Source organism: Scyliorhinus torazame, chromosome 17 (genome assembly GCF_047496885.1).
Source record: "Scyliorhinus torazame isolate Kashiwa2021f chromosome 17, sScyTor2.1, whole genome shotgun sequence".
NCBI lineage: Eukaryota > Metazoa > Chordata > Chondrichthyes > Carcharhiniformes > Scyliorhinidae > Scyliorhinus > Scyliorhinus torazame.
Window position 1 is genome coordinate 187899863 of NC_092723.1, and position 15869 is coordinate 187915731.

General features: G+C 51.4%; 1 protein-coding gene across 1 annotated transcript in view; it reads left to right on the forward strand.

Moving 5' to 3' along the window:
- The window catches only part of LOC140394516 (uncharacterized), a 67173-nt gene extending 52913 nt beyond the window's left edge, over positions 1 to 14260 (forward strand). The window contains exon 5 of the mRNA XM_072481859.1: positions 13903 to 14260. Within this exon, the coding sequence (XP_072337960.1) occupies positions 13903 to 14015 (113 nt within the window). The 3' untranslated portion in view covers positions 14016 to 14260. The remainder of the gene's footprint in view (positions 1 to 13902) is intronic.
- Positions 14261 to 15869: the final 1609 nt, after the last annotated feature.

Consider the following 15869-nt stretch of genomic DNA (forward strand, 5'->3'; position numbering starts at 1 on the left):
CCAACTGAAGACAAGCCAAAGGAATCGCCTCGTCCAAGCCCGAAGAAAAAAGGTTTATGCGCTGACCTTCAGGATCATTATAGCCGAACAGAGATTAATAATGCTGCACGGCCACAGAAGGATGCTGAGGATTTGCTAAAGAAATTTATTGAATGTTTAACTTGCAAGGAGCAGACTGAGAATTGCCAGTGTTTTAGTACGGATCGAAAAAATGGACAAGACATTGATCCTCAGGTAATGGAAATAACACAACCTGAATCATATCTACAGCAGGGACAAATGTCTCCCTTCAACACAACGCCGCAAAATCCCAACTTCGGAGACCAGCAGTTAGTCAGTAATGACTCTTCAAACCTTGAGGGGAACATTAATTGCATTGAACCTATACACACTCCACTGATAAATGAGCAGAACATTGGAGCAAGAATCCTGAGGACACCGACATCGAGTAGCCAGATAACGAATTTAAAACCCACAGCAGTTTCAAGTGAACCAAGTGTGCTTTCCACTAATGGTGAAGATGCAGATAAGGTCGACCCGATTATCCATTGTACCACACTAACCCCAGTGATTAAGCAGTTATGTATGGGGAGTATAATGTGGGCAATTGAGAACAGTAAAAGAGAGACTGTGACCATGCCAGTCCCAGCAAAATCAGACCCAGAGACCATGAAGGCATGTACATTAGACAAAGATACATATGAGGTACCTGAGAAGAAAAGTGAAACGGAATGTTCTTTGGAAAATAGTACAATGTCGATAGAAACATTGGATCCTATATTCGAGACCATACATATGGGAGAATTTGGGGGTAATAAACAAGGTTCTGCAATGTCTGGGGGAAGATTTAAAATTCCAAAGAAGAAAAGCCCAAATGAAGGACAACGGCAAGACAATGACAGTCCACCGACATGGTGTGCACCACCAGATGAAAACTCTGACAATTTATCCAACCCTAGTGAACAGCAAGCTGCTAATGAGGATCTATCCACGGGATGTGAGACGAGTGACGACAGCATCCCACTTCCCATGCAAAAGGTGCAAGGTGACAGACCTCGCCTAGTGCGTACCGAGGCACTCGACGATCACGGTGGGACCACTGACGACTGCGGTGGCGGCGCACCGCTTCCACCCTCGATGGCTCGAGCCTCTCCACTGGTTGGTGCATTCCTGCATGTTCCGACTCCAGAAGTGCAGCTTCAGGGAATCTCGGCTGCCTCCAGTGAACCTGTTGGGACTCCGGACGGGGGGCATCGACGGAAGGCAGACCGGACTCCAGATGGGGAGCAGCCAAGCGCCGACTCTGATTTGCGCACGCCAGACCTTGCTCCGGACGGGCGGTGTCGCGGCCTCGGTGATGGCACGCTCAGGGTGACGGCGGATGCCACGGCGACAGGGAATGGATCGCGTGGCAGTCCCACTGGGTCGGCAGTGTCAACCAGCACCGGCGGTCCAAGATGGACACACCAATTCGCGCCATCGCCAGACGTTGATGCGAGCAACAATTCTCTCTCCAAGGCGACATGCTTCGACGTTTCTCTGCGGAGTCGCCCTTCCGGCACAGCAGGTGGCCGGAACCAGCGTGCACGGTCTCGGCCAACTTCCACATCTGGCACAGTCATCGCCTTGCATGATATTAGTGATGGTGCTACTTCGATGGCAACGACCCATCGGCTACAAGATGCCGTCCACCACAAACATAAAAAGAAAAAGGACTCCACCTTGTTCCTGGCATGCAGGGCGGATGGATTGGTGCGTAGGCGCAATCAGCGAGCTTTGCGCCGCCTTCCACGCTCGCAACTGAACCGTACGCACACGCCGGATCCTCCACTGGTTCCCAAGGATGACTTCGTGGAGATGCCACGGATCATGCCCCTTCCATCGCCACCAGAACCAAACCACAGCCAAGGCACCACTAACAAAGATGTTGAATGTTATATTTGCACGAATGAAAAAAACCAAGCACTGCACGAAGTACAACAAATGGTAAAGTAGAGACTTCGGCAACAGCATCACCTCCCAACAGTCCAAGGTGAACCAGTGTGACCCCAAATCTCCACAGCTGAACCGGCTTGAGGACCAGCCCATTCTTGAGGCGGTCACCCATTAGACTGGACTTATAACGCTGTTCATACGTTCAAAAAGTCAAACACTTCTGTATTATAACCTGTTGTTGTTTATTGTTCCAGATATCGTCTGACCAGACCAATGTTCACGTTTTTTTTTTTTTTCTCTCGTATTCAAGTTTTGTTATGGTACAACCTTGTTAGTGTGACGCACCCGACATCGCCCCATGTAAATAGTTACGTCATATACACACGCTGTACACAACACACACACACACTCTTAGATGCACGCACGACACACTTATATTTATAACCACGTAGGCACATATCTTTGTAAAAAGGGGGATGTCATGATATTCAAACATACACATCATGATAGACACACCAACAGACAAATCAGAACACACAACACCACAACCAATGACAGAAAGATATAAAAGCACAGACACGACCCCCGGTGGTCAGTATTAGCTGCAGAGCAGGAACCAGGACACATCTGCCACCAAACACATTCAGGGAGACAGCACGTGCAGAGTATCCAGAACGAACTGTATTATAAGAGTTATAATAAAATAGAGTTGTACCACATACAACTGTGTTGGCTCATCTGTGCACCAGAGCACCCAACACCACACCATCCGCCCACCAACCCCCAAACCTCAACCCGCATGTTTACATAAACAAATGACGAAAAGGAATCAGGGATTACCCGTAGTCACCCTTAATCTTACACAGCTCCCCCACCCCCCCCCCCCCACCCCAGGGGCGAAATTCTCCGGAAACGGCGCGATGTCCGCCAACTGGCGCCCAAAACGGCGCCAATCAGACGGCATCGCGCCGCCCCAAAGGTGCGGAATGCTCCGCATCTTTGGGGGCCGAGCCCCAACATTGAGGGGCTAGGCCTACGCCGGAGGAATTTCCGCCCCGCCAGCTGGCGGAAACGACCTTTGTTGCCCCACCAGCTGGCGCGGAAATCGGGCGGCGCATGCGCGGGAGCGTCAGCGGCCGCTGACAGTTTCCCACGCATGCGCAGTGGAGGGAGTCTCTTCCACCTCCGCCATGGCGGAGACCGTGGCGGAGGCGGAAGGGAAAGAGTGCCCCCACGGCACCGGCCCGCCCACGGATCGGTGGACCCCGATCGCGGGCCAGGCCACCGTGGGGGCACCCCCCGGGGCCAGATCTCCCCGCGCCCCCCCCAGGACCCCGGAGCCCGCCCGCGCCGCCTTGTCCCGCCGGTAAGGTAGGTGATTTAATTTACGCCGGCGGGACAGGCAATTTATCGGCGGGACTTCGGCGCATCCGGGCCGGAGAATCGAGCGGGGGGCCCGCCAACCGGCGTGGCGCGATTCCCGCCCCCGCCGAATATCCTGTGCCGGAGACTTCGGCAACCGGCGGGGGCGGGATTCACGCCAGCCCCCGGCGATTCTCCGTCCCAGCGGGGGGGGTCGGAGAATGTCGCCCCAGGTCTCCAGCTCCTCCCGTCCATTGCCTCTTGTAAATCTCCTCCTCCCAACCTCGGTTCCTTCCCCCCAACTTTCCACCCCGGCTAGACCACTCGGACCCTGTTCTGCCAGGCTCCGATGGCCGCAGCCCCTCACCCCACCTCACTCCCGTTCACTGGCCGGCTTAAACCGGCCAGCGTGGAGGCCCCCGCCCGGGTCCCTTCCCCCCTTGCCCTGCCCTCGGAAAGCCCAAAGATCCCCTTTTAGCACACAAACCCCGCATATCCACCTACACCCCAAAGAACCCTCATTTTGAGTGAAAGTCCCGTCCCTTCCCTTGTCCAAATATATACCACATTGGCTCCTTTAGTCTCTACACCCGCGCGCAGTGATACAAAAAAGAAGAAAATACAGTCAGTCATGAGGTTACATCGGCACATGGCCATTCCTCAATTTCTCAGTTCTGCCACGGTCCTTCTGCTTTCGCAAACTCCTCCGCTGCTTCCACCGTTCCAAAATAAAAGTCCCTGAGCTTGTAAGTCACCCTCAGCTTCCCTGGATATACAATGCCGCACCGCACCTTGCTAATGTACAGTACCCTCTTCACCCGGTTGAAGGCAGCCCGCCTCCTTGCCAGCTCCACCGTAACGTCCTGGTATACACGTATACCAGCTCCAGCCCACTGCACCACCCGCTTCTGCTTGGCCCAGCTCAGGACCTTCTCCTTCACACTGTACCTACGGAAGCACAGAGTCACTGCCCTTGGCGGCTCACTCGCCTTTGGTACAGGCCTCCACGACCGATGAGCCCAATCCTGTTCATATTGGGAGGGATCCTCCCCCTCCCCCAATAGTTTTGCCAACATCGCGGCAAAATACTCAGTCGGCTTCGGTCCTTCAACTCCTTCGGGCAGCCCCACAATCCTCAAATTCTGTCGCCTGGATCTGTTTTCCAGATCTTCCATTTTTCCTCGTAGATCCTTGTTAGTATCCATCACCTTCCTCATCTCTTTCCCCATCGAGGCAAGTTGATCACCGTGCTGCAATAACGTCTCCTCCACTTCCTTCAGCGCCTCCCCTTGCTCTCACACCTCCTCCACTGCGCTCGCCACCTCCGTCCTCACCGGGGAAACCGCCTCCTCCACCAGCACACTCAAAACCTCCCTCATCTCCTTCCTCACCGTCTCCATGCATTTCGCAATCTGCGCCAACTGCTTTTCAAATTCCACAGCCATCACCTTAGTTATTTCTTCAGCCGTAAGCAGTGCGGCCTTCCCTGGTGCTCCAGCCTCCATTTTCCTTGGTGACCCCGCGGTGACCTTTCCACTCCCCGACGGACCTTCAGCCGTTTTTTTTCCGGCCATTTTCTTGCTCACCCTCGACGTTTTTCTTTGTTCTTTTTTTCCTCCTGTGTCTTCACTGTGCCTCCTCCGTGCCTTCTCCCTGCTTCTGCCGCCTCCGTGGACCCTGGGACCGGGCTTAAAGCCCCGAAAATGCCGTTGCCGAACGGGAGCCCTCCATTGTGCGGCCGCCTCCCGCCCGCTGTCACCGGAAGTCTCCCCAATCAATGATCCTTGGCATTCAATGGCATTACCATCGCTGAATCCCCCACAATCAACATCCTGGGGGCTACCATGATCAGAAACTGAACCGGACCAGCCATATTAATACTGTGGCTACAGGAGCAGGTCAAAGACAAGTAATCCTGCAGTGAGTAACCGACCTTCTGACTCCCCAAAGCCTGTCCACCATCTACAAGGCACAAGTCAGGAGTGTGATGGAATACTCTCCACCTGCCTGGATGAGTGCAGCACTCAGGAGGTTTAACACCATCTCGGACAAAGCAGCCCTCTTGACTGTTGCCCCTTCCATAAACAGTTAGTCCCCCCACCACCGACGAACAGTGGCAGCCATGTGTACCATCTACAAGATGCGCTACAGTAACCCACCAAGGTTTCTACGACACCACCTTCCAAACCCACGCCCACTACCATCCAGAAGGACAAGAGCAGCAAATACCTGGGAACCCCACCACCTGGAGGTTTGACTCCAAGTCTCTCAGCATCCTGACTTGGAAATATATTGCCATTCCTTCACTGTCGCTGAGTCAAAATCCTGGAACCCCGTCTCTAACAGCACTGGGGGTGTACCTACACCATATGGACTGCAGAAGTTCAAGCAGGCAGCTCACCACCACCTTCGGAAGGGTAACTGGAGATGTGAAACAAATGCTGGCCAACCAGCAATGCCCATATCCCATAAATTAATGAAAGACAAATAATTCTAAACGACCTACCTCTTATTCTGAGTCTGTGTTCCTGGTTCTGGACCCCCAGCGGGAAATATCCTTCTGCGTTTACCATGCTGAGCTCTGAGCTCCAGTGAACACAGGAATACTCAACCCAACCTCTCCTCGTAAGGCAGTCCTGCCATGCCAAGAATCAGTCTGGTGAATCTTTGCTGCACTCCCTCTTGGTTACGGAGACCAAAACTGTGCACAGGGCTCCAGGTGTGGGCTCATCGATACAATTGCAGCAAGACTCATCACCCAAATCCTCTTGAATGAAGGCGTAGTTGAGGTGGTTTGGACAGGGTGAATTTCCCTACCGCATGGTGTACACGTAGTGAGGATAGTATACACATAGTATACACATACCGCGTGGTGTACACGTAGTGAGGATAGTGTACACATAGTATACACATACTGCATGGTGTACACGTAGTGAGGATAGTATACACATAGTATACACATACCGCGTGGTGTACACTTAGTGAGGATAGTGTACACATAGTATACACATACTGCATGGTGTACACGTAGTGAGGATAGTGTACACATAGTATACACATACTGCATGGTGTACACGTAGTGAGGATGGTGTACACATAGTATACACATATCTCATGGTGTACAGGTAGTGAGGATAGTGTACACATAGTATACACATACCTCATGGTGTACACATAGTGAGGATAGTGTACACATAGTATACACATATCTCATGGTGTACAGGTAGTGAGGATAGTGTACACATAGTATACACATACCTCATGGTGTACACGTAGTGAGGATAGTGTACACATAGTATACACATACCTCATGGTGTACACGTAGTGAGGATAGTGTACACATAGTATACACATACTGCATGGTGTACACGTAGTGAGGATAGTGTACACATAGTATACACATACCGCATGGTGTACACGTAGTGAGGATAGTGTACACATAGTATACACATACCTCATGGTGTACACGTAGTGAGGATAGTGTACACATAGTATACACATACCTCATGGTGTACACGTAGTGAGGATAGTGTACACATAGTATACACATATCTCATGGTGTACAGGTAGTGAGGATAGTGTACACATAGTATACACATACCTCATGGTGTACACGTAGTGAGGATAGTGTACACATAGTATACACATACCTCATGGTGTACACCTAGTGAGGATAGTGTACACATAGTATACACATATCTCATGGTGTACAGGTAGTGAGGATAGTGTACACATAGTATACACATACCTCATGGTGTACAGGTAGTGAGGATAGTGTACACATAGTATACACATACCTCATGGTGTACAGATAGTGAGGATAGTGTACACATAGTATACACATACCTCATGGTGTACAGGTAGTGAGGATAGTGTACACATAGTATACACATACTGCATGGTGTACACGTAGTGAGGATAGTGTACACATAGTATACACATACCTCATGGTGTACACGTAGTGAGGATAGTGTACACATAGTATACACATATCTCATGGTGTACAGGTAGTGAGGATAGTGTACACATAGTATACACATACCTCATGGTGTACACGTAGTGAGGATAGTGTACACATAGTATACACAGCTAATCCATTGGGCAGTTCAACATTTGAGTTTGCTGTATTCGCTGTATGACATCACCAAGAGCGAGAGCCCTGGACCTGATGATCTGGGCGAGACAGTGAACACCCTCATCTCACTCATTCCTGACCAGTTCTGTCCTACAAGGTACTGTACACTTACATTCTTTAATCCAGCCAGAAAGTTTATTAAGTACCACAAAGCTTTACAAAGTTAATGCTTACAAATGACAACCGATAGACAGTGAGTCTGCTCTCTGACAGTTACTGCTTCCATGCTCCCTGAGGCACTATCTTCTCTTCTGTTGACCAAACGAATGTCAGCTAGGTGTGCCAGTTATGTATTTTAACCCCATTGAGAGACCCTTCTCATGCCATATTAAGCTACAGTTTGTCCTAGCCACTATGATTGGATTGATCATTGGTAGTTAATGGACCTCCTGTGACCCAACAGATAAAGATGTTTCCTGTTTTTCCAAGATTCACATTTCCTTTAATGGCTCAACTTCTGCAATTCTACAGTTTCACATTCACCTTATCCTCTATTGTTACAAACCGGTCCTGAAGTTGATCTCTTCCATCATCTCTTTCGTTGATCTTGCAGAGGTCTAACAGATTATAGCCTGGAAAAAGCATTTCACAATGAAGCAAGCATTAACTCAAACAGACTTGAATATATTGGTACACATAATATACCATTAGTTCTATAAGTTCTATCTTTCACAGGCATAAAATATGGTCTAGTCTGGGGCGGCACGATGGTTAGCACTGCTGCCTCACGGCGCCGAGGACCCGGGTTTGATCCCAGCCCGGGTCACTCTCCGTGTAGAGTTTGCACATTCTCCCCATGTCTGCGTGGGTCTCAACCCCACAACCCAAAGGTGTGGAAGATTGGCCACGCTAAATTGCCCCTTAATTGAGAAAATAAATAATTGGGCAGTCTAAGCTTATATTCAAAAAATATATATATGTTCTAGTCTGTAGCCCCTGTAATGAAAAGTACCAAGTTGGTATGTGGGCCTCTTCCACCTGCATCATTCCCTCTTTCCAGTGTGGTTTTGGCGTACAGCCTTGACATTATGTTTTCTTAAGGACTTCTGGTGTGGCATGTAAAGGAACGTTCGCACATGTGGGGCCTCCCGCCGGAGATTGCAGTTTAAGTTCTTTTCGCCCGACCGGCGATGATGATTGCAGCTGAAATTTGTTGAAATCGATGGATTGAGCGTCCCACAGTAAGGGGATGTGTAATTGGTATCGAGTCAGGCACAGAAGAAGAAAGAAAATTTCAAAAGAGGAAGCTTTGAGTGCCTTGGTGAAGAAGAAAATGGCGGAGGTGATTGTAGTGATGGGACCACCCCACTAACTGCTAATTCTTAGCTGTGGAACTGCAGGATCTGTGCCTGGAGATCTCGAGAGACCATGAGAAGGCAATCGAGGGGCCCTGGCTAAGCTGGACGAGGTGGTGAAGCAGCAGGGTGCGGAGCTGCAGGGGATGGGAGTTGCTCTGCTGAGGCAGAGCGACCAGATCGCGTCTCTGGAGGGGAGGTGGCAAGGGGTGGTGGCCGACCCGACAACAAAGAGGGCTAAGGTGGATGACCTGGAATATGGGTTGAGAAGGCAGAAGTTGAGGGTTAATGGGTTGCCGTGGGGGCTGAGGGCTAAAACACAGCACAGTTGTTGTGGAAGATGGTGGGGGATGGGGAAATGGCAGACCCTCCCGAGCTGGATCGAGCCCACAGGTCGCTCTGGGAGAAGCCTCATGATGGTGGGTCACCTCGTGCGATTATAGTGCAATTCCACAGCTACCAGGATACAGGAGGAGCTTTGTGGGGGCAACGGAGAACCGGAATGCCAGAAGGGAAGGCCACGAGGTGAGGATTTACCAGGATGCTGGAGCGGAGCTGGCACGGGGCGTGCAGCTTTCAATAAGGCCAAGGTAGCATGCACCGTAACAAAGCTTGGTTTGGCGTGATTTCCCCTGAGCGCCTCCGGGTGACCTACGCAAACATAGGGCTGGATTCTCCGCAGCCACCCGCCGAAATCGCATTTGGCATGGGGACGGAGAATCAACATTCGGGCCCAGCGCCGCTCCGGCGATTCTCCAGGTCCCGAGAATCGGCGTGATCGCGGAGTACTCCGTGCGGCTGGGGGCCATTGCCGGAGGCCCACCCAGCGATACTCCACTCCCAGCTGGCCGAGCTCCCCACGGTGTGGTTCTAACCACCTATTGCCATTCGGGAACGGCGCATGGCGGCTGCGGACTCAGTCCACGGCCACCCTGGAGGGGGGCGGGGGGATCAGACACCGGGGGGGCCTTATGTGGCAGGGGGACAGATCGGGCCGGTCCGATGCAAGGGTGCGCAGCCGATCGGGAGGGGGGGGCCTACGTTTCGGAGCTGCCTCTGCGGTCCGAGTCCGCCAAGGCACTCGGCGTGGCCGCTATAGTCCGCTGCCATGCGTATTTGCGGACTTGAAACCGGAAGTGCGGGGGCCGTATCCGCAGCTGAAGCTGCGTGAAGCACTCCGTCTCCCTGCTCGACCCCTGAAGGGAAGCGAATTGGTCTATCTTTTTTTGAGGAAACTCCTCGGGAGTGCAACAGCAGCGTTTTTATTCCGGTGTGGGGATATAGCCCCCGTCTGGGGGAATCCAGCCCGTGGACCACTGCTCCAGCCCGTGGACCACTGCTCCAGCCCGTGGACCACTGCTCCAGCCCGTGGACCACTGCTCCAGCCCGTGGACCACTGCTCCAGCCCGTGGACCACTGCTCCAGCCCGTGGACCACTGCTCCAGCCTGTGGACCACTGCTCCAGCCCGTGGACCACTGCTCCAGCCTGTGGACCACTGCTCCAGCCTGTGGACCACTGCTCCAGCCCGTGGACCACTGCTTCAGCCTGTGGACCACTGCTCCAGCCCGTGGACCACTGCTCCAGCCAGTGGACCACTGCTCCAGCCCGTGGACCACTGCTCCAGCCCGTGGACCACTGCTCCAGCCCGTGGACCACTGCTCCAGCCCGTGGACCACTGCTCCAGCCCGTGGACCACTGCTCCAGCCCGTGGACCACTGCTCCAGCCCGTGGACCACTGCTCCAGCCTGTGGACCACTGCTCCAGCCCGTGGACCACTGCTCCAGCCCGTGGACCACTGCTCCAGCCTGTGGACCACTGCTCCAGCCCGTGGACCACTGCTTCGAGACTTCCAAGGAAGTTGAGGCGTTTGACCAAAGAAATGGACTGCGGTTGAAATAATTGTATTTGTACAGAAAATTTGTTCGAAAGTGGGTGAGAGTTGTTTAGGTTTTCTGTCTGTCTGTTTTTTAGTATCAATGGTTTGATGGGGCTCTTTAGTAACTTTACATGCTGATTGCATTGTGGTGGTTGGTAGGATTGGTGTTGTTTGTTGTTCATGTCACTTTCTTTTGGAATGAATAGTATTGGTTTTGGGTGGGGGCTGGTTTTGGGCGTATGAATAGTTCTCTGTGTGGGTGCCACTCGCTAGGTAGAATAGTTTGTCAATGGAAGTGAAGGGATGGAGTTGGGGTTACCTGTGGCTTGTACGGTGGGGGTTTATTAGGTATGAGCTTAGGGGTTATGGTTATTGGGTGGTTGGGGTTTGGTGGGGTGGGGGTATATGTGGGCATGGTTGGGGTTTGCGTGGTTGTTTGGGTGTGGAGTTGGTGGGAAGGGGAAAGGGGGAGAGGAGGGGTGGGTTAGTCTTCTGACAGTGGCTGGGGACTTTTCTTTGTCCTGTTGTGTTGGGGGATTTGGAGGCCATCTTGGCTGGGCCTGGTGTCGGCCCTCCTTGGAGGGTTACTGGACGGCCTCATGAGGAGGAAATGGCTGAGTCTGGTGGAGGAGGGGCTGTAAACGTGCCCCCCTATCTGACTGGTCACACAGGGGAGTTAAGTTGCCCGGTAAAGGGATCCAGGCGTTTGCGCACCTTAAGACTTTGAAAGCTGATGTACTGCTGTTGCAGGCGCCCCATTTGCGAGTTAGGGAAGGGTTGGTGGGGCAGGTGTTTCATTCGGGGTTTGATAGCAGGGGCCCGGGGACACCGGGCCTGATCAATGAGAAGATAGCCTTTTGGTGGTGAAGATTTTGACAGATCCAAATGGGAGGTACGTGGTGGTTAGTGGGTGGTTAGTGGGTGGTTAGTGAGTGGTTAGTGGGTGGTTAGTGAGTGGTTAGTGGGTGGTTAGTGGGTGGTTAGTGAGTGGTTAGTGGGTGGTTAGTGGGTGGTTAGTGGGTGGTTAGTGAGTGGTTAGTGGGTGGTTAGTGGGTGGTTAGTGGGTGGTTAGTGAGTGGTTAGTGGGTGGTTAGTGGGTGGTTAGTGAGTGGTTAGTGGGTGGTTAGTGGGTGGTTAGTGGGTGGTTAGGGGTGCACCGGTGATGCTGGTCAATGGATCTGCCCCAACCAGGAGAGAAGGATTTTTTGTTCTTCTCTTAGGTTCACCAGGTGGATTCCAGGATTGACCTCTTTACGGGGGTAGGCCGCTGCCTCCGGCGATTGTGATTTGTGACCGCATTATGCAGATGTGGTGTTGGGTTGGCCTGGCTCAGGGCACCCCTCTGTGGAGGTTTGATACATCACTGCTGGCGGATAAGGGCTTCTGTGACAGGGTTTCCTCTACCATTGAGGAGTATCTGAGATTTAATAGGAGTGAGGAGATTTTGCCTTTCTCGTTGTTGGAGGCGTTGAAGGTAGTTGTTAGAGGGGAGATCATTTCCTTTCAGACCCACTAGGAGAAGAGTGAGAGGGTGGAAAGGCAGAGGTTGGTAGATACCACCTTGGAGGTGGACCCTCAACATTCGGTCAATCAGACACTGGAGGTACTGGCTGATAGGGGGAGGGGCTGTCTGAGCTACAGCTGGAGTTTGAGCTGCTGTCAATGGATAGAGCGGTGTGCCTGCTGCGACGTTCGAGGAAGGATTTTTATGGGCATGGGAAAAGGCTAGTCGCTTGTTGGTGCACCAGCTGAGGCAGCAGGCGGCTTTTCAGGGAAATTGTGCAGGTTACAGATGCAGGGATAGAGTGGTCTCTGCCCAGACAAAGTTTATGAGACGCTTGAGATGTTTTATCAGAACCTGTACATGTCGGAGCCCCCAGAGAATGGATTCTCAGTATTGGAGTTTCGGTGGTGGAACAGGAGAAAGGGGATGAACTGGAGGCCCCTGTGACTGTGGAGGAGGATTTGGAGGGTGTCGGTTTGCCGGGTTGCCGGCCCCAGTGTTATTTAAGATGTTTGAGGATTCTATGGTTCAGGGGATGTTGCCGGTCAGATTGCTGCAGGCGTCGATCTATGGCCAGCATGGCAGCACAGTGGTTAGCACAGTTTCTTCACAGTGCCAGGGTCCCGGGTTCGATTCCCGGCTTGGGTCACTGTCTGTGCGGAGTCTGCACGTTTCTCCCCGTGTCTGCGTGGGTTTCCTCCGGGTGCTCCAGTTTCATCCCACAGTCCAAAGGTGTGCATGTTAGGCGGATTGGTCTTGCTAAATTGCCCTTAGTGTCTAAAAAGGTTTGATGGGCTTACTGGGTTACGGGTGTGGGCTTAAGTGGGGTGCTATTTCCATGGGCCGGTGCAGACTCGATGGGCCAAATGGCCTCCTTCTGCACTGTAAATTCTATAATTTCCTTGATCTTAAAGAAGGATGAGGATCCAACGGTGTAGGTTATACCATACACCCGTGCTCTCCCCATACTTCTCAACACTTTTAGAGTCTAGAAATCTATCTATTTCCTTCCTAAATATATTCAGTGACGTGGCTTCGGCAGCTTCGTGTGGTAGAGAATTCCACATTTCTCCTCATTTCAGTCCTAAATGGGTTCTATTGAATGGTGGGGTAGGCAGGAAGGGCTGAATGGCCTACTCCCGCTCCTAATTTCAATGTTTCTATGAATCTCTTGTGGGTAATTTTTTGTCCTGCTTTGCTTTTAGCTGTCGTTGGATCTCCTGTGACTGTCTCTGCCTCTTTCCCTGACAAAGTTATGGATTGTGCAGCAAATTCCAATGAGCTGGAAGGCGAAGCTGAGTTGTATCTCTGAATGACCCCTCAGCTGTCCAGGGAACTGCCACGCTGTTTCAAGATACCTTCAGTGCTTCTGTAATGATTTTCTCGGCTGGTTTGGAATCCTGCGACTCACCTTACAGTCAGCTGGAAGGCTGCACATTGCAGAGTGGGCAGAGATCCAACAAAATCAGTTCCCCCTACCCCCCCCTTCATTTCCTGTCACTAGAACCCATTCCATTCCTAATGCCAGTAATGGTGACATCAAGGTGACTTGCACTGACTTTTCTTGGCATGCCAAGCTACTTCAAACTCTTATCCATGGATTTTTGATGCAGATAATGTTGTGTTCTGCTTCTTCATGTAGCATAAGCTGCTTCCTTGATGTATTTATTTAGTCTTAGTGTATCTGCATTAACCCCTTGTGTATTTACAGTGATGTATATCACCACAGATAAAAGGTCTGGCTTAATTTCCCTCATTGAATGTTTTATTGGAATTATTCTTTCTTGTCTGTAGGTGAGGAATGGCCTCGTGTTCAGCCAACGAGCTACAAGAGGAAGTCAGGAGACTGGCTGCAACTGTACTCGAGACAACGTGGATGCTTTTATGATCGCATGTTTCTGTACTAATTGTACACCAGATGACTCACTATTTAGTTAACAATAGGACTTGGTAATCATTCAAACTTCATAATTTTTTCAGATTTTATAACCATTAACAGATCAAGCTCAAATTGAAACTTTTCTTGATTAATTTGTACTGAGTAATGATAATTACGTGATCCAGATGATTGTTTTGTGTACATGGCCATAATATCACAACCATATGTTATCCCCAATTAAGTGAGATTCAATACAAGGAATCTATAAATTGACTGTGTAAAGCAATGCAAACTTATTCATATCACTGAGTGACATGAATGTGCTTTGCAAATTGATGTTGGATTGGTTCAATATAAATATTTTTGCATAATATTGGAATAAGGAAATGTTAAGGCTAGGCCCCAGTTATAGAAAATACTTATCTCTGCACAAGTTATGGCAATGGTGTTCTGCGCCCGTCCATCCTGACCCCACAGCCCACCTCCTGGCCGCCCTGCACTACTACCCCCGGCCCTGGCAGAAGCAACCCCCGGCCAGCGGCACAACTGTCAGCAAACTATGGCGATGCTGGACACTTTCCGCACCCCCTCTCTCTCCCTCAGCAGCCACTGCGTCAGTTTCACAACTTTTAAAACCACAAGTGGACCTCACAGCCGGGAATCCCCCCCCCCCCCCACCAGTGGAGGCGGAGAATCGCGGAGACCCCAGAGAATACCGGGTCAGGCCCATTATTGATTGATATGCAAACGCCGTTTACTGTATATGCGTTCCAGAACGCATTGACGCCGCTGTCGGCGATGGATAATTGTGATTTGGTGTGAATGATTGCCACGATTTCTGCGTCAAAACTGATTCTTCACCTAATTGCCTTTCCCAATTTTGACGTGGGCCGAAGGAGAACCCCAAGCCTGGAGTTTTTTGAGGATATAATTAGCAGAATAGATAAGGGAGAAACAGTGGATATGGTGTGTTTGGATTATCAGAAAGCTTTTGATGGTCTCACATAAGGGGCTGGATTCACCGTTTTGGAGGCTAAATGCTGATGCGGGGTGGGAACTGTGGCATTTTACAACAGCAAAATCGGCGCCGAACCCTCACCGATCCAGCGGCTGGTTTGGGGCTAGCAGCCACGCCAAGTAAAACTCCCGGCTCCCACGATATAAATGCCTGGAGAATGGCTGGGTCCGTGGCCGCACGTACGCGCCGGCCGTGCGAGGACAACCTGCCAGGTAGTGCTTCCCTGGCCACCCCCCACCAGTCCCCCAGCCCTCGCGGAAGGCCCCCTGGCCAGCAGCACGGCTCCCGGCCGACTGTGGCGGCGCTGGACACAGTCCGCAGCCGCCACGCTGGGTTCCCGACTGCTGAGATCACACGAAGCCCGCGCGGTCGGGGACTCGGCCCATCGCGGGCGGAGCGCCGGGAGAGGGCCTTCAGGTGACATGCCAACGCCGTTCCAATGGTGCACGACACGATGATGGCATTTCGGAGGTGGCAGGGGATAGAAAACCGGCGCCGCCCCGGATTTGGGCATCAGAATGGATTCTCCACCCAATCGGTGATTACGTCGGGGAACGGCGAATCCCAGCCAAGAGCTTTGTGTGCAAACATGGAAGTGCATTGAATTGGGGGTGATATATTGGCATGGATTGAGAATTTGTTAGCAGACTGGAAACAGAGTAGGAATTATGGGACTTTTTCAGAACAGTAGCTGGTGGCTAGTGGGGTACAATAGTGCTTGGGCCTCAGCTAGTCACAATATATTGTTAGAATCCGTCATGATTATTTCCTTTGTTCCCAATTTTATTTAATTTGACTATTTTTGGTCTGTGGTCTAAGCCTGCTTGTCCGGACATTGTGTTGCGAGGTTTTGTATTTTGGAGA